General features: G+C 39.2%; 1 protein-coding gene across 1 annotated transcript in view; it reads right to left on the reverse strand.

The window, feature by feature from the left end:
- The window catches only part of ATP10B (ATPase phospholipid transporting 10B (putative)), a 124783-nt gene that overhangs the window by 60657 nt on the left and 40290 nt on the right, over positions 1–23836 (reverse strand). The window contains exons 2-3 of the mRNA XM_053462249.1: positions 4319–4594; positions 165–359 (exon numbers count right to left, since the gene is read on the reverse strand). Of these exons, the coding sequence (XP_053318224.1) occupies positions 165–359; positions 4319–4581 (458 nt within the window). The 5' untranslated portion in view covers positions 4582–4594. The remainder of the gene's footprint in view (positions 1–164; positions 360–4318; positions 4595–23836) is intronic.

The following is a 23836-nucleotide window of genomic DNA, read 5'->3' on the forward strand; positions in this document are numbered from 1 at the left end:
AGTTCATTTTGCATCAAGTAAAAAGTAAAGTTTTCTAAGGGCTAAAGAAAATAAAAAAATTTACATCCCTTTTTAGTCGCTGGTAAAATAAATAACTGTTTTTGAAAGATTTCTCTGGGCGATACAGCTGAACAAAAACAATTGTTTAAGTAGACAAAACTTACTTTTCATATACTTGTGTCTTGGTTAAGTTGACTTTCTTATCAAAGCAATATCTTCTATAGTCCTCCACGCCATCTTTAACGGCTATAACAAGCAGTACAATCACCAGTGGCACCATGGTTATTTCCTTATGAAACACCTCAATTTGTGGCATCCAATTCAGTATAGCAAGGAAAAGAAAATAAAGGTTTGCCGACCTACAAGATATATAAGATGAAAGCAATTTTAAAGGTTAGATTTAAAAGAATGTAGAATAGAAAATTCATCTAAAGATCACAAAGCACTTAAACTGTAACATAACTATGTGAAAATAGCATACCTGGCATATGTAAAACAACAAGAAAAATATTTTTCTTCTATATTTTGATACTGCACTCACACTAAATGATGGGTTATACATACAAAAGTATGTCCTATGTTTTCTTGAAAAATAAATATATAAATTGCATGGATACAGTAAAAGTAAAAAAAAAAAAGCAAATCGTGATTAAACATATAGTAAAAATTACACAAAAGTGTTGGTCGCTAGAGTTGGAAAACCCCCGTGTCATGTACTATGATGGGAAACAGATTGCCGATATAAATTCAATTTGATCATTAATGTAACTTTAATTATTCTGGAGAAAGCAAACCTCTGAATTGCTTACGTGTGGGAATGTACACAAAGCATAATTCTCTGCAAGGAAGTTAGGGTTGATTGAAGTATTTGTCAGTTTCTAAAGTTTACACTGTGTTACCACTTGGAAAAATCAATGGGGTGGGAAAAACTCTGCCTACCACACCTCCATTAACACGGACCATGTTCTCCTTGCTCCAAGAGTTAAAGGTCCGTACAAGCGACTTTATTGGTCGTTGGTACCGACCTTTAACTCCTGGAGTGGGGAGACCAGTGGTCTCTCCCGGCCAAGTTGCGGCGCCAGGATTTTAAAAGTCTGTATGAGCGACTATTGGTCACCAGCAGGGGGCGCGTCTGCCATCAACCAGTGAAGCATAGTGGAGTTCCCTTGCAAGTTTGGGGTTGCATTTCTGCAAATGGAGTTGAGGATTTGGTCAGAATTAATGGTCTCCTCAATGATGAGAAGTAGGGGCAGATACTTGTGCCTCATGCAGTACTATCAGGGAGGCATCGGATTGGCTGTATGTATGGGTCCAAAGTCATTAAGAACTATCTTCAGGGTAGACAAGGAGTCCTGAAAGTGATGGTACGTTCCCACAGAGCCCTGATCTCATCGAATCTGTCTGAGATTACATGAAGAGAGAGAGAAGCAATAGAGGCTACCTAAATTTTTTATAGTTTTATAATTGTGGTTTGGAACAACCTGCCTGCAGAGTTGTTTAAAAGCAAAAAACTGTGTGCAAGTGTACCTAGAATAATTGATGCTATTTTGATAGAAAAGGGCGGTCACACCAAATATTGATTTGATTTAGATCTTTCTATAACACACATTAGTACTGTGCAGAAGTCTTAGGTGAAAAGAATGATGTAAAGTAACAATGCATGAAAAAATACACACATATATATTATATATATTTTACATATTACATACTAACTTAATTACACATTCTACGAAGGTTAGTAGGTTAGTATTCAAACTGAAAGAAATTGGTCTAGATGCAAATTCTTGTTCTTGGGTAGAACATTGGCTTAGTAATTTTTCAAGGTGGTCAAAAGTGGTGTCCCTCAGGGTTCTGTTCTGGGACCAATTTTATTCTACATATTTATAAATTATCTTGTAATAGGCGTTGAAAGTCATGTTTGCATGTTTGCAGATGACACTAAACACTGTAAAGTAATACAGGGCGAGCGGGATATAACTTTGCAGAGGCCGGCTACAAAATTAATAAAAGGAATGGAACATTTTTGTTATGAAGAAAGGTTAACAAATGTAAATCTGTTTAGTTTAGAAAAACTGCGCCTCAGAGGGGATATGATAACATTATATAAATATATTCGGGGCCAATACAAACCATTGTGTGGAAATCTATTCATAAACAGGACTATGCATAGGACACGTCACGCATTTAGACTGGAAGAAAGGAGATTTAGACTAAGGAAAAGGGTTTTTTACAGTTAGGACAATAAGGATGTGGAATTCTCTGCCTGCAGAGGTAGTTTTATCAGAGTCTGTACAGACGTTTAAACAGCAACTGGATAAATACTTGCAAAAACATAATCTTCAAGGATATCATTGTTAAATTATGGGGAAACATCTTCTTGATCCAAGGAGAGATCTGACTGCTATTCTGGGGCCAAGAAGGAATTTTTTCCCCTAGTTTGTTGCAAAATTGGAAAAATCTACAAACTGGGTTTTTGCCTTCTTTTGGATCAACAGCAATTAACAGATATGGGAAAGGCTGAACTTGATGGACACGTGTCTTTTTTAAGCCTATATAACTATGTAACTATATATGTGACAACTCATATGATTGTCACCTATATTTTAATTTTAACAAAGCTACAATATTTAACCTGGCCTCTTACAAGGAAAAGTGTGTCCCATTTACCGTTCTGCAGTCCATGCTAGACTTACCAGTGGTTTATAAACACATATCGTATCTTAAAATACACAACTTCCAAAAGAAAGTTTCAGGTAACACTGTCCATTATGAGGTCTGCAAATTTGCAACAGTACCAAAGCCCCTAAGGACAGGCAGACAGAACAAGAGTTCAATATAGCACAAAAAACAATCAATGTTTTATTGGCAGCATCTGGTGTTCAAATCCTATAGTGCTTTAGCAATATTTTACTGCAAATTATCACTCTTATACAAGTCTACATTTTTCTTTTATCGACGTACTCTAATCACGGGGCATTCATTTTACCTACAGAATAACCTGCTTCAGATTATTGGCTCCATGAGCTCTCCAGGGACTTCTGGTTTCCGCCAGGCACAGATTTGAGCATGTGTAAAAAGAATGGTACCACCTTAAATAGATTTGAGCTAAATTATATATTAGGCTAGCCAAAAACCTAGGAAACGTATGGCTCATTAGGAAAAAAAGAAAAAAAAAAAAGCGTTTCTACAAACTTCCACCCTGTGCACGATAGGCTCTCTAGGGAAGACATTTCATCCGCCGTGTATACCTTTGCATACCTTGCATACGATGTTAAATGTAATGTGTTTGAAACAAATGTCAGGGTATTTACTGTGGCATTTGTGTCACACAGGTGAGATGTCGGCCATTTTCTAGAATATCTAGATCCACCTGGGAGATATTTTAAGATGCTTAAGTTACAGAATTGTGGACCTGGGTTCTCCAGTGACATTTTTAAGTTAAACAGCGACAACAGTTCCATTCAGTGTTGTCGAGCTTTCTGTGGAATTAACACTGAAAATGTCAGGAACCACGCCACCAAGTCATATTTTCTGAAAACCAGACAAGTATAATCTAGTCAATATCCCTCTCAAGTTTGTAGAAGTGCACGGACTACTAAATGGACTACTAACGTTTGTGGTTCAAGTAAAACATACAGTAGATGTTTGAAAATTGCAAAAGTCAGGAGATATTCAGAGCTATATTTTACAACTACTTTCCATATGGTTACCAACAAAAGGTATGTATAATATAATAATTGTGTCCTGTTTAATGTGTGTCAAAGCAGTGGCTTAGTAATGCATACAAGTAATTGACCCAGTGTATCCAACTCTGTATTCTGACTTATTCATGTTAGGACTTGGGCAGGAGATCCTGGCGGAGCTGTAGTCGCTCTGGTGCAAAACATGGTCCCAGCAGGGCGATGTTGCTGCTCAGTGGGCTGGTTACATTAAGGAGGACTATGCCTAACCGCCACAGCCTCCATAGCAGTCTGTACATGACACCATACGCCCGTAAGAGGCAGAGGGCCAGGATATTAAATCTTATCAAGGAGCTGAGCTTTGGCGATAGAGACCATAGAGGGGTTGAGTGGGGATGCTGCCCTGGGCCAGGTCTAGGATAGCGCCCAAGGTAAATACACTAAAGAGTGTAAATCAAAAGAAAAGTACATATTACATGATAATAAAAAAAAAAATCAGCCAACAGCAAGAAAAAGGAGTATTTGGCATGATTTCCATAGCAATATAGCACATAATGAATAATTTGCATACAAGCAGGAAATACACAAGCAGGAAATAACTGTAAAGTCCCAGGGGTGTTACGCAATCATGGTCCTACCTGTAAAACTGGCCAAAGAGGTTTTTTGGAAGGAAGCTTAAAACGGTATATTTTGTTGTTCGGATCTTGTTTCCTATATAAAATTTTGAAACCTTCTTGCAGTCTGCCTCCCATTTCTTGTTATTTGCAAAGACGACTCGTTGTTTGTTCAAGTCGTACGTCTGACTTTTTCTTTTGGATGGCAGAAGAGGCGTTGTTTCAGAGGGGCATTTTGCGGAATCTCTTTGTAAAGCTCTTTTCCAGCGGTAGAAACTCGAATCCATTGATTGCTGTGACCTGAGCGGTAAACATAATGTGAAGCAATTTAAAACAATTTTACAAGGAACAAATCAGTTTTATTGCAGAAGAATATGCAGCTCTGACCATGTGTTCATGTTAATGTAATAATCCTAAATATATATATATATATATATATATATATATATATATATATATATATATATATATATATATATATATATATATATATATATATATATATACACACACACACACACACACACACACACACACACACACTAGCCATTTATGTCGTTCTGCCCATCCCTGTATAACTGCCTGCAAATGGGAGAAAGGTGATTGGATGCTGCTATCGCTTTTGGAGACATCTAGAAAATAATTAATTCTGAGCGGGGTTTAAAGTAGGAGGATTTTGAGAGAACCATCTACTGCTCACAAAAACATTTAGTAAACCATCATAAAGATGCCCCTTTACATTTTTGTGTGCTCCCCTTTGCAAATTCATGGAGGGATACTATAGAATCCCCCATACACATTAGCCTCTTTTTGTGCTTCTAAGTTGGTAGGTTTGCAAGGAGATGTGGTTGGCTGCCTAATTAGCTTGCTGGTAAGAAGCAACCAATCAGAGGTGCGAAAACAGGACCATGGATGGGGTATTGCATTGCAGCTCTGGAACTGTAGCTTCTCTTAAAGCAATGTGATTTTTTTTTAACAGATTAAAGAATGAAAATGAAAGCACACAGTTTGCATACAATACATCCTTCATTGGTGGGATTGATTAACATTATAAAGGTTTTTTCTTTTCATTATACAAGTAGCATCTACAGCTATTCATCCATTTGGATATGACACAATATAAATATCAGCTGTGGTGTACATAAGCTATCTACATAACACACATTAACCTAATAAAGAGAATACAAATATGAACAACACTACTGAACAAGCAGTACCCGTTCCTATGCATGAGTAACACATTAGAAGAACACACAACTTTTCTTTGGATGTCTGCAATTACATATGGCATTGGCTTCATCTGAGGTCCTAGTAGTTGTCTGCTTTTGCTGCCAGAATATTATTGACCTCAAAACAAATACTTCACTACCGTGTGTGATGTGTATGCACAGCAATTGTCACACCAAGTATAGGTGTCAGGATAATGATCCACAATGCAGAGTTGGTATAACCTGCTACACAGCACAGAAATAACAGGATCGAAGTCAAGGCAGGCAGAGATGTCAGTATACAGAGCTAAGGCAAGGACAAAGGTCAATGTCAAGCAGTGGTCTGGTACACAGTTTAAGATCCAAAGGCAACGGTACAATAGGATAAGGCAAACTCACGGTCAAGGCTAGGCAAAAAAAAATGGAAACCAGTGCGGCACTACAAGGCAATATCACAGAGACTATAGATAGCACTTGCATGAGCAAGGGCTATAAGAACAATGAGGTTATTTAAGGGGAGACGCAAGTACACATCCATCAATTAGAATTATGTATGTGTTGCCCCTTTTCCCGCTCCCACCCTAATACCTCCTTACCGCCTCCCCATTGCCTACCTTTGGTGGCTCAGAAGAGAGGTTTCCAGGTGAGAGGTAAATGTTACTAACCCATTAATAAGAAAATGATATGACCATAGTAGTAGTAGCTAACAGACTAGCATGTACCTGCGCAACATGAAAACTAGTTTACAATAGCTTGGGTGGTAAAGATTAGCTACAACTACCCCAGTTTACAATCCCTACGGTTTTAGCCAGTGATAGATGAGTGCATATCATGAGAGCTGCAGATAGCGTGTAGTGTAAGCCACCACAACCCATACTATAAATTACATGCCCATGAAGTTCAGCTAGTAATACGGCTGCTGATTATTGTAGATGCAGCCAACAAAAGTTAGTGTTTGTACTGTAGACTTAGTGTACTATCCCCTCAAAGCTAATTTACAGTTTCCATCTACACTTTCCCATAATTAACTTAGGTAGGGCTCGAAACCAAAATAGGACACTTGGTAGTTTTCCAAGAGGTTGTGATACCATTCGACACTCAAAGTGCTATTATATTTCTCATGATTTTCAGCCAACCAAATGGATGGCTGAGATTCATGCGACGTGTGTTCCACAGCAGATGCAGTGCCAATTCATAATGATGTAAAAACTATTGATGCTCCAGGTGTACTCACTTTCCTGTAAACCTTAACATACCAGACTGGCTGAGAGTCATGGGAGCTGGAGTACTAACTAACACTAGTGGCAATACATGTTTGAAATAAACTACCTTGAGTCTGCAGCCTGCAAACTGTGTTTCTGCCCAGGCAGGAAGTCTGTGCCTGTGAAGGAGCAGCTGCCAGAGTCAAGGGGAGGAGACCAGCTAGAGGGAGAAGGCGAGAGCAGACCAAACCATTGATAGCAGGGGGTGCACAAAATAAAAAAAAATTACACACCTCTGACTCTTTTCTGCTCTCTATGTCTAGTTAACCTACTCTAAATAGCCCACTGTTTCTCCCTCTCCTATTGCTGCACCAGTGGGCCTCTATTTAGCCTGAATTTCCCTCCGGTTGCCCATGAACATAGCTTTGTGTTCGAATAATTTCATGTAATTTCTGTCTAGCACATTACCGGGCTAATTGTCGCATTATGTTGTTTTGGAGAGCTGTCTTTTGTTCTGTGATTTATTGTTTATTAAACCACCTGATATCACAATGGCTTTATTACATACATATGGCTATACACACTTCTTTTTGCAAATGTCCCATTATGCAGTATTTCAGAAGCAATTAAAGGTTCATAGTCCTAAACAAATCAATTAAGAATTTTTACCTCTGTGTAATAAGCAGGTGAATATCTACAATTATCCATCACTTGCTTTTTTAAAACTTATTTTCTAAAATTGTTGCTGTTAGAATTATATTAGTTTGCTTTATGGTTTTATGAGCCTTGGATAATATTTAACAGTTTACCATTAACAATTAATAATAAATTATAGAGTTGCCAAGTAATTAATTTTGATACATAACATTTATAGATTAGTTAGTGGGGGAGTTCGTTGCGTGAGGAGCAGATCAATAGCTACAATGTAAACAGTTGGTTCCTTCTTACAAGCTAAACCTGTCATTTCCTATATGCGATATTATTGATGTTTATAATTAAACATATTGGTTAAGATGTCATTGACAGAGAAAATGTATTTCCATGGGATTTATGATTAAACAGTAGCAAAATGATTCAGGTTATAGAGAGGGGAGAAAGCAGAAGAAGAGAGTGGCTGATTCTCTAACTAGAGCAAAAGGTATAGGGTGGAGAAGGTGGTCCTCATACCCTTGTTGAAGCTACTTCATGAGGGACAATTGCAATGCCATTATGGACATCTAATGATATGCTAGCTCCTGGACCCCTACCATCTTGCTCTAATTAACTCCATCAATGCTAAGCAAAGGCATGCCCTATGTCAGAAATTAGTGTCCAACTTTTCAGTAGCCTTCATCCTTTTCAGTGCCTGTTATAAGAGATGGAGCATCCAATAAAGCTGAGTGTGGTATCATTGGGGTGTAAACATGGAATATTGGATAGTTTTTAAAATGATGTACTGAAAGAAAGCTCACTTTTGCTCAGTTTTGTAATCTGTGCAGAGTGAAAAGGTGACATGTGTCTCCAGTTAACTGCTATAGAGAAAACTTTCATGTAATATGCTATAAAACACTCCTGTGCTTTTAATACAATGATGAACATGTACCCTGTTGCGTTCTGTCCTAGGTTCATTCTGCTATTATCTTTTTTATCTGTGTTATCTATAAAGCAACACATTCACAATATGAAATCTAAAGCCATACAATTACAAAAGCTAAATCAAACCATAGAATATTAAGTTTATATACTACATGACGATGTAGTAAAATTAATATGTTAATATTTGATATCTTGCCTACTGTGCACAAAAACATGCTCTTAAGAACTGTCATGCTCTGCCGTATTTACCGTATTTGCTCGATTATAAGACAACCCCCCAAAGTTTGAATATTTAGGGGGGAAAAAGCTTGAAGCCTACAGGAAAAAAAAGTTTTACTAGTAAATATTTATACATGTAAACACATTTATTTTTTCATATTTAATAAAAACTATGATTGAGAAAAATGCATTTCTTGTTTTTATTTCCTTTTATTCCCTTTTAACCTGCCCCCAGGCTTGCCACTCTGCCCCCATACAGGGCCAGCCCTACCATGGAGCAGAGTGGGGCAATTGCTCCAGGCGGCACTTTGCTGCACCAAGCCCTTTTTTATTTTCTTTTCTTTTTTTTAAAGCGGAGGAGAGAGGCGCTGAGTGGTTTTCACTTACCAAGTTGTCAGTACCCGCTCGGCACCCCTCTCTCTCTCCTCCGCTTTAAAAAAAAATAAAAATAAATAAATAAAAAAAAAAAAAAAAAAAAAAAAAAAAAAGGGCTTGGGGCGGTAACTACCCTTCCTCTCCTTCCATCCCTATTATCTACCCTTCCTCTCCCTCCCTATTATCTACCCTACCCCCTCCCCGCTTTGTACTTACCTTTCAGCAGTCCTGCGACTCTAGCTCGGTCTCGGTGCCAGCTTGTAATGCTGAGCGCCGGAAGATGGCGTCATTTCTGGCGCTCAGCATTACAAGCCGGCACCGAGACCGAGCAGGGAGACTTACCGCAGCACTGCTGAAAGGTAAGCACAAAGGGGGGGGTAGGGTAGGTAATAGGGAGGGAGAGGAAGGGTAGATAATAGGGATGGAAGGAGAGGAAGCGTAGATAATGGGGGGGCGGCAGAGGAAGGGTAGATAATGGGGGGTGCAAAGGAAGGGTAGATAATGGGGGGGCGGCATTTTAAACCTCGCCCCAGGCGGCATTATGCCTTGGGCCAGCCCTGCTCCCATATATGCCTTATACCCCTTATATGCCACTCTGCCCCCCAGAAATGCCTTATACTCCCTATATGCTACTCTGCATCCCCAGACTTGCCGATGAATGTATGCGCGATGTTCATAAACAACCTCTGCTTCCGCCAGGGCTTCTATGACAGACCACCGGAAGGTCATGTCCAGTTTCAGGTATAAAATGATCAGTAAATATTCGAAATATCATAAATAGTTTTGTAAAAGACATTTTAATTGTTAATTCAATAAGGTTTTCTAAGAAGGGTATAACTCTTTAGGGTACAGAGGTCATTAGCAGGCACTTATGAACACCATGACATCACTTTTTGAAAAAAAAATTAAATCTTATACTGTTTAAAAATAGCACACAAAGGTTTAAAAACTTGATTTTCCACCAGGTGCAGAAACATTGTGTTCTTTTTTAAAACAATCATTAGAACCTATTATCGTTCTGCTCTGAGAATCTCCTTATCAGAACAGTTCAGCTGCCAAAGGATTTCACCGGTGGGCTGTTTCTGGTACAAAAATAAGGGAGAATTTATATTCCAAACACAACTCCTTTTCTATGCTTTTACTTCTGGCCATGAACTCTTAATATAATTTAAGATATATCTTATATCCAACACAAAGATATATAAAATGATTTAGAACGTTTGGAACAATATTACTAGAAACAGATAGGTACAGGGCCGGCCCAATACTTAATGCCGCCTGGGGCGAAGTTTAAAATGCCGCCCCCCCCGCCGACGCCGGGGGGGGCGGCATTTTAAACTTCGCCGACGCCATTATCTACCCTAACCCCCCCCGGGACTTACCTTTAAACAGTCCTGCGGCGAGTCTCCCTGCTCTGCCACGGTGCCGGCTTGTAATGCTTAGCGCCGTAAATTGACGTCACTTCCGGCGCTCAGCATTACAAGCCGGCCCCGTGGCAGAGCACGTAGACTCGCAGCAGAGGAGAGAGAGAGAGGGGCGCCGAGCGGGTAAGCGAAAACCACTCGGCGCCCCTCTCTCTCCTCCGCTTAAAAAAAAAAAAAAAGCGCTTGGGGAGGCAAAGTGCCGCCCCTTCAAAAGTGCCTCCTGGGGCAATTGCCCCAGTCGGCTCCATTGTAGGGCCGGCCCTGGATAGGTAGGTCTGTTTAAGAGGAGACCACAATGGCAAACATACATTAAATATTATAATACATTTGCTACATACTATACAAAATGTTAATTGCATGTATAAGAGAAATTTAAAACTATACATTTAAAATCAAGTAGCTATAAGTATAAGAAGTGGTTAATTAATGCACTGTTCTCTTCTCTGGCACTCAGTAGGTTAAATATGTTGGCTCATTCAACATTTTTTTTTCTGAAGGGCTTCAGTGATTTTAAGAGGCAATACAGGATACAAAATCATGTGACTCATTGTGCTAGTTAAGATTTTTATTTACTGGTGGCGTAGTAAATCTGAAGCCGGAAAGAAGAAAATATATTTTAAACAGAATCGTATAGAAAAATATAAATCATGCCCAACGGTGATTTATTGTGCTTAACTTTTTATCGTAGCACTACAGTAATTTATTTAACATCAGAACTCCTGGAAATTGCACTTACCTTCTCTACCTGATCATATCTGGATACCACCCACTCCTTCCTACTACTCTACTAAGCTCTGGAAAATGTCTGGAGACTACCTTCCTTTTATTGCACGAAATATAGTTTAAACGTATGGGTCCAACGATTTATTCAGTTCCAGATCTCGGAATTGATTTTGGCAATGGATTGTTGTATAGCTATTTTCGCATTAGCAGGGGTAGGGTCCCTGCCTCTCTAGGGACCTTTCTAGCGGAACGCATGTATCTCTTGCTACACTATCTCTATAGACAAACACCTGCGGTAGAAGCGGTTGTGCAGTTAAATGTGGCAGTGTCATAAGAGGTCACCTGTTCCACAAATCAGTTTGTGAAATTTTTGCCCTGGTCCAATCTAAGTGCTATTATTGTGGAAGCATCTAGGATTGACAACTACTTAGCCGCAAAGTGGTAGACCACACTCACAGAACAGGGCCACTTCGCCAATGCTCTTTTAGGCTAAATGGGACAAAATTTGCACTCCAAAATGTTGTGGAAAGCCTCCCCAGCAGGGTGGATGGCATTATAGCCACAAAGGAGAGGCCAACTTTGTATTAATGCCCATGGTTTTGGAATGAGATGTTCAACAAGCTCCCACCAGCATACATCATCTATTTGTAAGTATAGTTGGCCAACAAACAATATGCGCAGACCAGTTAAGAGTTGTCAAGGATACACAGATACATGCATTAAAGCATCAACAATAAAATACTTTTGTCATGGAGATAAACATTAAAGTGTCAAAGGGAACAAATCCAAATACTATGAATCGTGTGCCACATGGGGACAGCCTGTCCCGTATTTCTCCAGTCGGGGTGAGAGTTTGCGCAGAGGCTCTGCCCTTATGAGGAAGAGCTCCTGGAGGTCTGGTTAACAGAACCGATACCCGGGAGAAGCAGACGAAAAGGAAGAGAGAACAAAAAGAGGCAAGAGAAAAAGCTGTGGAAAATGAGACCAGGACACGGCCAGCGGAGAAGGTAGACAGACTTTGAGAGAGAGAGTGACAGAGAGAAAGAGAGGGATATTCTTGCTTGTGGCAGGGAGGTGGGAGAAACTGCAATTTTGGGAGACTTGGAACCTCTGTGTTCCCAACACTCATCTTTCACCCATGCCCAACGCGAACAGGGTACAAAGAAAAGATGAATTTCTTACAGTCCTTATCCTCTGTAAAATATGATGTTCATAAGTATGGATGGAATGGAAAACTGCAGTTCAATAAATTCTCTGGTCTGCAAGACATTATCCATCTAGGAACATTACATATATTACTCAGACCTTCTGTGAAAACATAGTTTCACTGTAATCTGGATGTAACTGACCTTGGGTTTTTGACTGGCTACCAGTGACATATAATAATTGTATATTGTGTGGATATTGTATACCACACTTTGTAATACTGGAGCATTCTACTTCCTTGTTGAAATAAGAAACAACATAGAATAGTAACCAGCTGCATGAGGCTTTCCACGTGACTTTTATGGGATCCGAGGTACCAAACTGTGTTGGAATGCTGGTGGAACTGGTAATAAGGATACTCAAAGAATTAGTCATCACGGAGCTTACAAAAGAGAGAGAGTACAGGAAATGATTACCTCTATATGATTCATTTCAATGGACTTTGTCTCTATACAGGCATGGTAGTATTAATTGGTATTAGTAATATCCTTAAAAAAATGTTACTTATATTACATTGCTCCATTATATCCTGCATCAGTATCTGGGGGAACTATATGATCAGGGATGGTCCAAATTCTTCAAACCAGGTCCTCAGTCGAGGGGGCTTTAATTGTTCCCAGGCCAGAATGTGCCAGCCCTCTCATATACGAGACTGTAGGTACCTTAGCTGCACCTTCAGCTGTCCAACCCCCCTTTTTAACATTTGCAGTTTATACTTGTTGTCGAAGGGCCATACGCATACCTGTGAACTTTATAAATGAGCTGTCCCCCAGAGACTGTATTCAGATGTTATAGGTAGTGATGAAAAGCTAAACATTAAAAAGGCATTACCCAAATTAGTCAGCTATTTTCCCCATCCCTGCCAAGACTGGCATACAAGCCTAGAGATCCATGTTCAAATCCAGCCATAGACTGGCCATCAGGCAAACGTTCAGTGGCAGATGGGGCCTCCCAGACACTGTGAAACTTTGTGGAAGTTGCCAAAAATGGATGACAATTTCTTTTTATACAGTAAACCACTGGAGCTGCTTGCACGAGGTTGGAAGCAGATCCACCTCCAGGATGGAGATGCAGATTTAGGGCGAGCTATGAGTCCCTGTGCAGGAAGGGGCTGGAAGGAGAGAAGGGAATACCGACTAGCAGGCCTACTGACCTCTTTCTTTTATACGCTGAGCAAATTCTATCCTGCCCGTCTATTTTCCCTGCTACTGAGAAGGGTGCCCACTGTTTGAAGCGGTTAGATTGTGGGGGTTCAGTATGTCAAGGGCACCAGCTCCTAATAGGTCATGTTATACACAATACAGAGCCAAAGGTCATAACAATGGTCATAACAATGGTCATACCAGGCATGCTAATATGAAATTAATTTAGTATAAGTAGACCACTTCATTGAGGCATCAAAACTAATAGGGTTTAATAAAAAAAAAAATCCTTAACAGATAATCAGAACAAACAAGCTATAAAACATAGTGGAGGTCCACCTATAGCCGATCAACAGTTGTGGGATAACAATTCCAACTAAGCCTTGAATCACATGCTGTAGCCTTGACCCCGATAAGGGTCTCCCCCTTACTAGTTTCTATACAGTCTCAAATACCACTTTATCAATCTCTCTCTATATATTTTTTTTTTACAACAGAAATAAAAAGTGCAATTGTCTGTTAATTGGGGTAGTTACAGCACCAATAAACCCAGAACAGCAACGTTAGTGTCTTTCCAAAGGAAAACAGACAAATTAACAGAGGAATACGCACTTATATACATAGAGAACTTACTATTAAAAAGAAATCACTTAGTATACTGTTAATCAGTAAACTAGAAAGAGTAAAGCACTTTATAGCACATTCTGCAGTTCACAAACATAAATCTGATTAAGAGAGAGAACACCAATAAAAATAAATCTTGCTTTGCCTTAATATAGCTTTTAACTCTAATTCTGGGTATAATCTGTTCATTGCAGTAGCTAAATCATGAAGAAAGCAGATACTATTTATATATTTGATCCCCAAAATGGCTAATTTATGTTTCTCTTACATACACATGGGTTATCTTCCTTGACACATTTCCCAACAGGCATTTTTAAAATTTCCAGTACATTAAAGAGTTTCTAATAATAAGTTTTATATTCTGTACAGTCTACAATGTTAGAAGAAAATATATAAAAAAAAGTAAAAAAAAAAAAAAAAAAAAAATCCCCAGAGCCGCCAATAGTGTCACCACGCATTCCATTCTCCACTAATTACTGTGGCTTTCCAGGACATTTATAAGCGTGGTAGCTGTCCCCAGATCTGTTTCATCCATAAACACCCTCACAAAACAAGGCCTTTGGGGACGGGCAGACAGATGAAGATAAACTAGCAGGCTGGCTTCTAAGTTTCGAACAGATGTGTCCTTTTTTTTTTTTTTATACTATGAGGTAGAAGAGCACCTACCAAAACAAGGCACAATACAGAGGATATATTTATTTTTCATACTTAAAATTTCATCCAATTCTCTTCATTGCATGAAAAATAACCTTGTAAGCTCAGAATATACAATATTTTTAATAAAAGTTTGTGTGTGTGTGTATGTGTGTGTGTAGAGCTGTCCCTGGCCATCATACCCACCATTATAATCCACTCGCATCCCCCACCACAATCATTATCCCCCAAACACCATTTTCATACCCCCACCATTATGCCTCCCCAACATCACTTCCATGCCCTAACATTATCACCCCACATGGTACACATCCACACACACACTGCCTCTAAAACACAAACGCACTCCCTCATGTTCACACAGATACATAAAACACATACTAAAAACATTAAGACTTACACACAAACGCTAAGACACATTAGCACACAAACAGTTTATTTCAGCTGCGTGCTTTCACTCCTGGATCATGTAACATCGTGCTACATGACCCTGGTGCGCTCCGGCCACCGGTGCCAGTCCAAGTTGAATACAATTTGGTAGCAGATCAAGGGCCAGTTGTCCCCCCTGGGCTGGCCCGCCCCTGGATGTACAGCCTCAAGACTGGCCTCAGGGCAGGCAACCTACCAGGAAATTTCCCGGCCCTGGCCCTGGGCAGCTGATGTAGCAGGGCTGCAATGTCTACATCAGGTGTTTTTGGTTTATTTATTTTTAAAGAAATTACATTAAAATGCACAAAGTACTTTGATATGCATTCTTCTTTAGTGGGAGTGTTAGAAAGCGTTGTTCTCTATAATGCTGCCTTATTTTCTATATTTGATACTGTCAATTTCTATTAAAAGCTTAGTCTTTTTAATTACAAGAATCACTAGGGGACGACGTTCAGCATTATATACTTTACATAATCATTAAAACAAACAGAAAAAAGTGTACATTTAGCAAATTTATGAAATGCTAGTATCTGTAACATTTGTAGCTAGTTGAATACTCCTCTATAATTATATGTATGAACCAACAGGAACCTTATTGCGCTAAGGTTTTTTTGTGTGATAATTAAAACACAAAAGACTTTACAAGCAATAACTGTTTCACAGGCAACAAAACATCGATAAAGAATATATTTCATTGTAAAGTCGTTGAAATTCAGGCTATTCTGGATACCAAGTCCAGTAAATACATACATGCATGCAAATAAGGTTAACAATTATCACCTTTGCCTCTATATCCACTTTATACATGGATCCCTTGAAAGTATATATATAGATATAAAAATAAAACTGCAAAAAATATATATATTTTTTATTTTTTTCATATAAAAATGTCAAATTTATGATCATGGTTTCAAAACAAAGCCCAAAAAACAAATATATATCATTTCTGTAAGTACATTATGGGTGACCAGTGACCCCTTAAGGGGTTAATGGATTTTAAGAAAAGAATCACCAAGCTGTGCATGAACTTATTACTTTAGGGGCAATATTTCCTGTTATAAAACATGTTAAAGTTTTTAAAAGCTATGAAAACAGCTGGAAATGGGAGTTCATACTGTGAAGCTAACTGGCTGAGAAACAGGTGGATTAATTAACAGTTTTGCATTATATGAATAGCATATGTTCAGCCTGTCATTATGTAAACATACAGAGAATTAAATTCACACAAAAACATTACAGAAACAGTCTAGTCCCCAAAGTTTTATTTCAAGCTGGAGTCCATGTTGCATGGACTACAATAACCTAATTCTATGCATGTCTCAGTTTGATGCTGGAGAAGCACGCAACGGTTATCTTTCATAACGTATAGCGAAATGAGAGTTAAAAGCACAACTTTCCTACCAACTCTCCCTTTAGTGAATAAATCCTCATATCCCTTGTCCCGAGATCTTACGTCTAAGGCAGGGGTCCTCAAACTGCGGCCCTCCAGCTGCTGCAGGACTACATCTCCCATACTCCTCAGCCAGCCCCTTAGCTGAAGGAGCATTATGGGAGATGTAGTCCTGCAGCAGCTGGAGGGCCGCAGTTTGAGGACCCCTGGTCTAAGGGGTGGACACGTGCACAAATTCTCATAATTTAAACCAATGTTATTACTCTAAACACCTAGATGCAGTTATCCTGTACATCTATATATATTATATATATATATATATATATATATATATATATATATATATATATATATATATATATATATATATATATATATATATATATATATATATATATATATATATATATAGCAAATGCTCTTATATTCAAGGCCATCTTATAATCAGACCTCAAACAGAGGTCTGAATATAAGACTAAGATCCAGATCCCCACAGCGCTGCAGGGAACATGGATTCTCCTTTCTGGTAACCTCCACTGCTGCCGGCACTTCGTCTGGGGGCGTCTATGAGTGCTGGAGTCACATGACCTTCCGGTGCTCCATCATAGAAGCCCAGGCGGAAATGCTGGCAGCAGCAGAGGTTGTCGCGCACATACCACAGACATTCACCAGCGGCCAGAGAGGAGGATCCCTCGCAGCACTGCAGGCTATGTGGATCCTCCTCCCTGGCGACCGGTGAATGTCTGTACGTTGCGTACAGCCAGCCTCCGCTACTCCACCGGGGCTTTTATGACTGAGCACCAGCATTACGTGACCTTCCAGTGCTCAGTCATAGAAACCCCGGCATATCCTCTGGAATGCCCTCCCCCGGTCTATTCGTCTCTCCCCTGCCTTTATTCCTTCAAAAATCCCTCAAGACCCACTTCTTTAAGGATGCTTACAACATAGCACACTAACGCCCCCCATACTCCCATAATCCTTTAGCTCACCTTTCCTAGTCCCTCTCCTGCAATATTTTTACTAGTGTGGCTGGTCTATCCCTAACAGCAGCACTTTTGCCTACTGTGTAATACACCCAACTCCCTCTAGACTGTAGGCTCTTTTGAGCAGGGCCCTCCTCACCTGTTGTCTCTGTAAGTTAAATTGTTGTGTTACATACTACTTGTTATGTCCCGTCTACCCATTGTACAGTGCTACGGAATTTGATGGCGCTATATAAAACAATAAATAATAATAATAATAACTAACGGGCAGCAGAGGTTGTCTATGTGAATCGCGCAGACGTCCACCGGTTGCCCCCACTATACACATGGAGTCTGACGTCTGACTGATTATTGAATCTGAAAAATAGTTTACATGTGAATTAATATTTACTAGTAAAAGATGTTTCCTATAATTATATTATATATTATACTTAATATTCTTATATTCAGGCTTTTTTCCCCCTAAATTAAAATTCAAATGTTGGGGGGTCGTCTTATAATCAAGCAAATACAGTATATAGAAGAATCTTGCTTGGACCTGGTCAGTTATGAAAGTCAACTCATGTTTATAATCTCCCTGCATTATAATTCTTTAGACAAGAAAACTTTAAGCAGTACACAGATGGGTTTCTCAGTAATCACACAGATCTCTCATAAGACGTGCCTGAAAACTAATTATCTCTGAACAACTGATTATTATCTGCCTGCATCTTTCTACCTTGCTCAATTCTCTTAGTGGATTACGTAATGAGATATGGCTGTACACGAGCCATTGGTTGCTTTTAAAAGCAGCTAAGATGTTTTCTGCAGTTTGCTGGAGACTTGGGAATTTAGGATATCCAGACAAACAAAATGTTCTTAAGAGTAGCTTGTGCAGATGAAGAGTAAACATCTGTTTTTAACTCATTTTGACAGTTCTAAACATCATTTTGATACCACACTTCAAACTTTACTTGTCATTTTCACCAATTTGTAATATTGACTTTTTTAAAAAGTTATTTTATGGTGCCCATATGATGATGATTATTATATAATCCTATATATTGTTTTCTGTATGCAGAAATATGGATTCCATTTAAATTCACTTTAAAATGTTATTTCTTAAGCACCCACCAAGTGACAAGAAACTGAAAATTACATATTTTTGTGATATTGCCAGATGGGCCATAGAAACGAAGAAGTGGCCAGATTGGATGGGGTAGGGCAGTTGTTAGCAGAGAAGTACTCATACCTGGTACCTTCCCAAGGAAGGTTTCCCAGCACTCTCCCATCTTCAGAGCGTGATGCTTTATGAAAGGGGAGGACTGGCCTCTTGAGTGAGAACGGGGCATGGTGTGGATATGGCCAAATCCCACTCACGTGCCCAAAGACAGAGGATACTGACCAGGATGCGCAGGGAAACAGGGCTTCACACAGACTCAAACCTAGAGAGTTCCCACATATGGAAATATCTTAACTCGTTTTCTTTGTACTGCTCATCATGAAGATGGTGGATATGCACACATGTAGACCTCTGATCTGAGAGAAACTTGAAGACATGCCTCATCTTCAACAAGGATCAGCCCTCAAGCCACCCATGGTGCTTTCATTAGTCTACGTTACATTTTATTTATAGTGTGCAAGCCAATTCCATAGTGCTATTTGCAATAGGGTATAAAAATTATCAAAACTGACAATATACAGATTATAAACATGTTCAGAGAGTACACTGGCACAAAAGGAAAATGAGGGCCCTGCTTACAATTCCATTTTCTCAGAATATGTCGACAAATATAGAATTAGCCACTGATGGCATTACAAACATTTTAATTAGCATTAGATGTAATTATCAGCAGCATTAAATGACCCAGAGGGGCACCTAGGACCTGGGGGACCTCTACACGACAGGGTCTGCAGTGGCCTATGTTACCCCACTACAGCCTGAGTGAGATGCCTGTGACTGAAAATAACCCCCCCCACACACACCCAACATCAATGACATTGTGAGGACCATGTTTTAGGAAGGAGGGCAAGGTAGTTTGAAATGCAGATGAATCACTCATAAAATAAACAATTGCTTGGTAGGTTTTCTTGCTGCATAGAGCCAGCCCTACTAAATGGGCGATGAAGAAAGACGACTAGAGCACTAAACTAGTGGGTGATGCCGTCGTCAGGTTCTTTTGGCAACTGTACACAGGAGCACAGGAAAATAGCAAGGCCTTCTAACCTAAACTGGTTTGTGGCAAAATCAGAGAGTGGAATTTGGAGAGCTACCTGTTGGTTAATTCAACACTTGTCTAATTCCCCTACCTTGGAACAGTTTGTTTCTGAATATCTCCTAATTGTGTATAGTCATTTTGATATTTTAAATTTAACTTCAAGGTTTAGTGAATAAATATACATCCCAAGTGCCCCTTCTGTATTTAAAATCCCTCTGTTCTTCTTTCCTCCTCTTAGGTCCCAAACATGAGGCTATTTTAGTGTTGGCTGACGTATAATGGATTGCATGCTTCTGAGTCTATCCAGGTCTCTTCTTCAGGCATATCATACAATGAAGAAGAGACCTAGATAGGTTGCAATTGATTACATATTGATACAGTTTATACTGTACAGCCAGCGGTAGTGAATTTTCCCTTGTGTGGAATCTGTTTACCTTTCCAACATAAGTGTGAATTTACTACAAGCCTAAAAGTGACATTAAAGCATACCTTATATTGCCCTTTACTAATCTCCTTTGAGTCTCTGCACCTTTCCCTCACATCTGGCATAATCCTTTCCTTGTCTTATTTCACTTGATCTCTCCTCACTGAAGTCTCACTCTTGGCTCCTTATCATTTCCCCCAGCTCCATTACCAAATTGCCTACATTTTTTGTATGGCAGGAATCCTCATACATAATGGTAAAGTGGGGCGAGAAGGCTGTACGTTCCTGTGTGTGTTCCCACCGGTATCACAAGAAACACCCTTGGTTAAAGGGAAAATGGGTGGGGATTGTGTCATTTCATGACCCCACGACCCAATGGATTCAGGTGCTGACCCAGACAGGGCCAGACTGGCCCATTGGAATTAGGCAGGTGCCTAATGAAATTAAAGCAGCCGGCGTGCACGCACCGCACCCCCCAATGGTCGTGGCTCAGCTCTTTCTCCCACGTCTTAAAAGGGACCATTGGTTTCACAGTCCTTCCCCCTTAAGAGAGGACCTTTTACATAAACATGGCGGCAGACCACTTTGCACCATGAACTGTGTGCATTTAAATGATAATAATGTATCTGGGATGAGGTATTCATTGGATGATGCAGTGCTAGAACAGTTGTATTAATAGCCAAAAGTTTTACAAGAATATTGTGAATAATAATGTGATCACTGTTTTGTTCCACTGAATAAAATGGAACCTTTTCATCAAAAAATGTTTGAAGTAGCAAATGTTTTAATTTCTTTATGTCTAATGTATTTAATTTATTAGGGCCTTTTAACACTTTTGCTTTCTGGCATTTTAATACAAATAATGTGATGTTTTATAGTTATTCGTATGGCAAATAGTGTGACTCAGGTAAGTATAAGGGGTGCGTGTGGGTACAAGAGCTCGACCACAATATATGGGGCTGGTCTCCAAATGTTTTCAGGGCTGCTTTTCATTCCCAGTCCGGGCCTGGACCCAGTGAACTGGCACTTTTCCTGGAGTTCTCCGGGCCGGACTCAGAGTTCCCAGCTATGGTGATTTTCCTTTTACCCAGCCCATTGAGTAGTGGCACCACAGAGGCCTAATCACCCAATAGGGCAATTGTATCCCTGTTGTCGCCCCCCTGGCCGGCCTATTCTAGAATACTATACTGTGTGTATATATTTTCAATACTCCTAAACACAAAGGGTTTTACATTCCAACTGGGCAGCTCATTTGTTCAAAGTATGTGCCTGTTAGACGACCCCTTACGAAAAAATTACTGCAGTTTGGCTAGGTTTCCACTTGGGTTTTTGTCCTGCGTTTTTTTCTTGATGAAAAACGCCAAGAAAACTGCCACTGCATTTAGCTGCGTTTTGGCGTTTTTTCTGTTGTTTTTTCTGGCGTTTTAGCCTTTCTGTGGAAATTGCTTTTTTTGACCTTAGGCAGTTTTTCCAGCCTTTACAAGTTAGATGTTTCACCCAGCTAAAAGGGATTAGGATAAATGGCAAGTATCTGCCCTCTCCTGATGTCATTTACTTGGTAGAGTTCTACTTAAACGCCCCGGCGGACCCTTTTGTCTCTTTTCTGTGGTTTATAAGGCATGCTTTATTCCGAATGTCTGCTTCTCTAGGAAGATTGGCCCCAAATGATGGTGCAAATTGTTTGCTGTTGCTGTTGGCACGCAGGATCCGGTTGGGTTTGTTTGTTTGTAATGGCATGTTTGTTCCAAATGGTGTAAAATTCAATATGAACTTTGTTTTGTGTGAAACTGTTTGTTTCCAGCCTATTTCTCGTAGGACACACAGATACTGGGTCCATCCTCTGCATTGTAACTGTGGAAAAAAACGCCATAAAAAACGCCAAGGCAAAAAACCCACATGGCTTTTTCATGGCGTTTTTTCTCTCCCATAGACTTCTATTGGAGAAAAACGCCAAGATTTCCTTGCAAAAAACGCCAGAGTGTCAACATGCTGCGATTCTGAAAAACTGCCACAGAGCCCAAAAAAGCAGAAAAACGCCAAAGAGGACTGAAAAAACGCCAAACAGAAAAAGGCCAAGTGGATATGGCATTCTGCGATTTCCTATTGAAGAACAGCTAACATCTGGCTGCAGCGTTTTTTCACAAAAAAAACGCCATGTGGCTGAATTGGCGTTTTTATGGGTGTTTTTAGCAAAAAAAAAAAAACAAGTGGAAACCTAGCCTTTTTCTGAAGTAATACTGCAGTTTTTTGGACATGAAAAAACCTTTTACTGCAGTATTACTGCACATTTCCTGCACTTTTACTGCATTTGTACTTCACTGTACTGCAGTATTATTGCACATTTAGTGCACTTTTTTTTTACTGCAAACCTACAGTTGTACTTCAAAGTACTGCAGCTTTATTGCATTTGTACTTCCGTACAAAAATAACTGCAGTAAAAGTGCAGTATTGCAGTTTTTTCATGTCCAAAAAACTGCAGTATTACTTCAGAAAAACTGCAGTAATTTTTTCGTAAGGGACAGCTCTACTAAATTTGGAAGGCAGTCAAGTTGTCAGTGAATAAAGTCACTCCTCTTCATGTAAAACTGAGCATGTTTAGACATGCTCACAACACAAGACAAAAAAAAAAAAAAAAAAAAAGCACTTTAACAGGGTTCTTGTTTTAGTAACGTTAACCAACATACCCTTCAAAATGGGCAGCAACCAAACCGAACACTATTGATTTCTAGCAACAGCGCTACATTCTGAACTTTGGCCTATATGATTTTGAACCTATATTACAGAAGCCTAAAACTTTAGACATTCTTTAGATCTAGTGGTATGGCTGTTTTATATGAAGCAGTTACTATTCTAGAGTTAATGCTAAATAAACCAATTGGGTGATGAAAATACCTTTTAAGATCTCAACTCGTTACATGAACAATTCATTTTTCTAGACCTTCCAGTGTCAAAGGGTAACACGCACAAAAAAGGGGGCCATAAAATCTCACATAAAATGTGTATAATATGCAAGCTAAATTTATGACACAAGAAAACTTTATATACTAAGTGTTAGTGCCCTAACATAAGGTAAAATGTGTAATGTGAGTTTTTACAGAGCAGAAAAGGGTGCACACAGGGTGTATTTTAAATTCAAGCCACAAATTTTCCTTTAAAATAGTCTTATTTTAAAAATGACATCCAAGTGAGAACATATAATCATGTTCAATGGGAGCTCAAGGTAGATTATTACACTGTCACAATGATGAAGTTTGACAGCACTTGTGAAAAATATCCCAAAGGTGATCATATTTAATCAATCCTAAATCCAACTACTATTTCCCATCGATCATTCTTCGGCAGATAACTTTTGGTCCATTTCACATTGCGAAAAGTAATCAGGTCGCATGTACATGCAGGGCAAAGGAAAAAAAAAATGATTTCAGACGACACAAGCTAAGGATTTAAAATGAGAATTTGAGAGACTGGAAAAAAAAGTGTTTCTCTAAAGCATTCTCTTTAATCAGAAAAATAATAAAACAGAGAGGCAGTGTAGGTTAAATGAAATGTCTGCAATCAACTTCTTTAGCATACAAATGAGAGAACTCTAGAAATCTAAAGGTTAGATTTTCCAGTTACTTTGCTTCTGAGAAAACAAACTCAAACACGCATTAAGAATTGAATAATTCTGCGCACTAATAGTTGCCCAATAATTGTGAACACAGATATTCTCCTAAGAATGCCAATAATTCACTTTTACTTTCCTAAATATTCAGGTTTAAGGTTT

The sequence above is a fragment of the Spea bombifrons genome, chromosome 4 (assembly GCF_027358695.1).
Source record: "Spea bombifrons isolate aSpeBom1 chromosome 4, aSpeBom1.2.pri, whole genome shotgun sequence".
Classification (NCBI taxonomy): Eukaryota; Metazoa; Chordata; class Amphibia; order Anura; family Pelobatidae; genus Spea; species Spea bombifrons.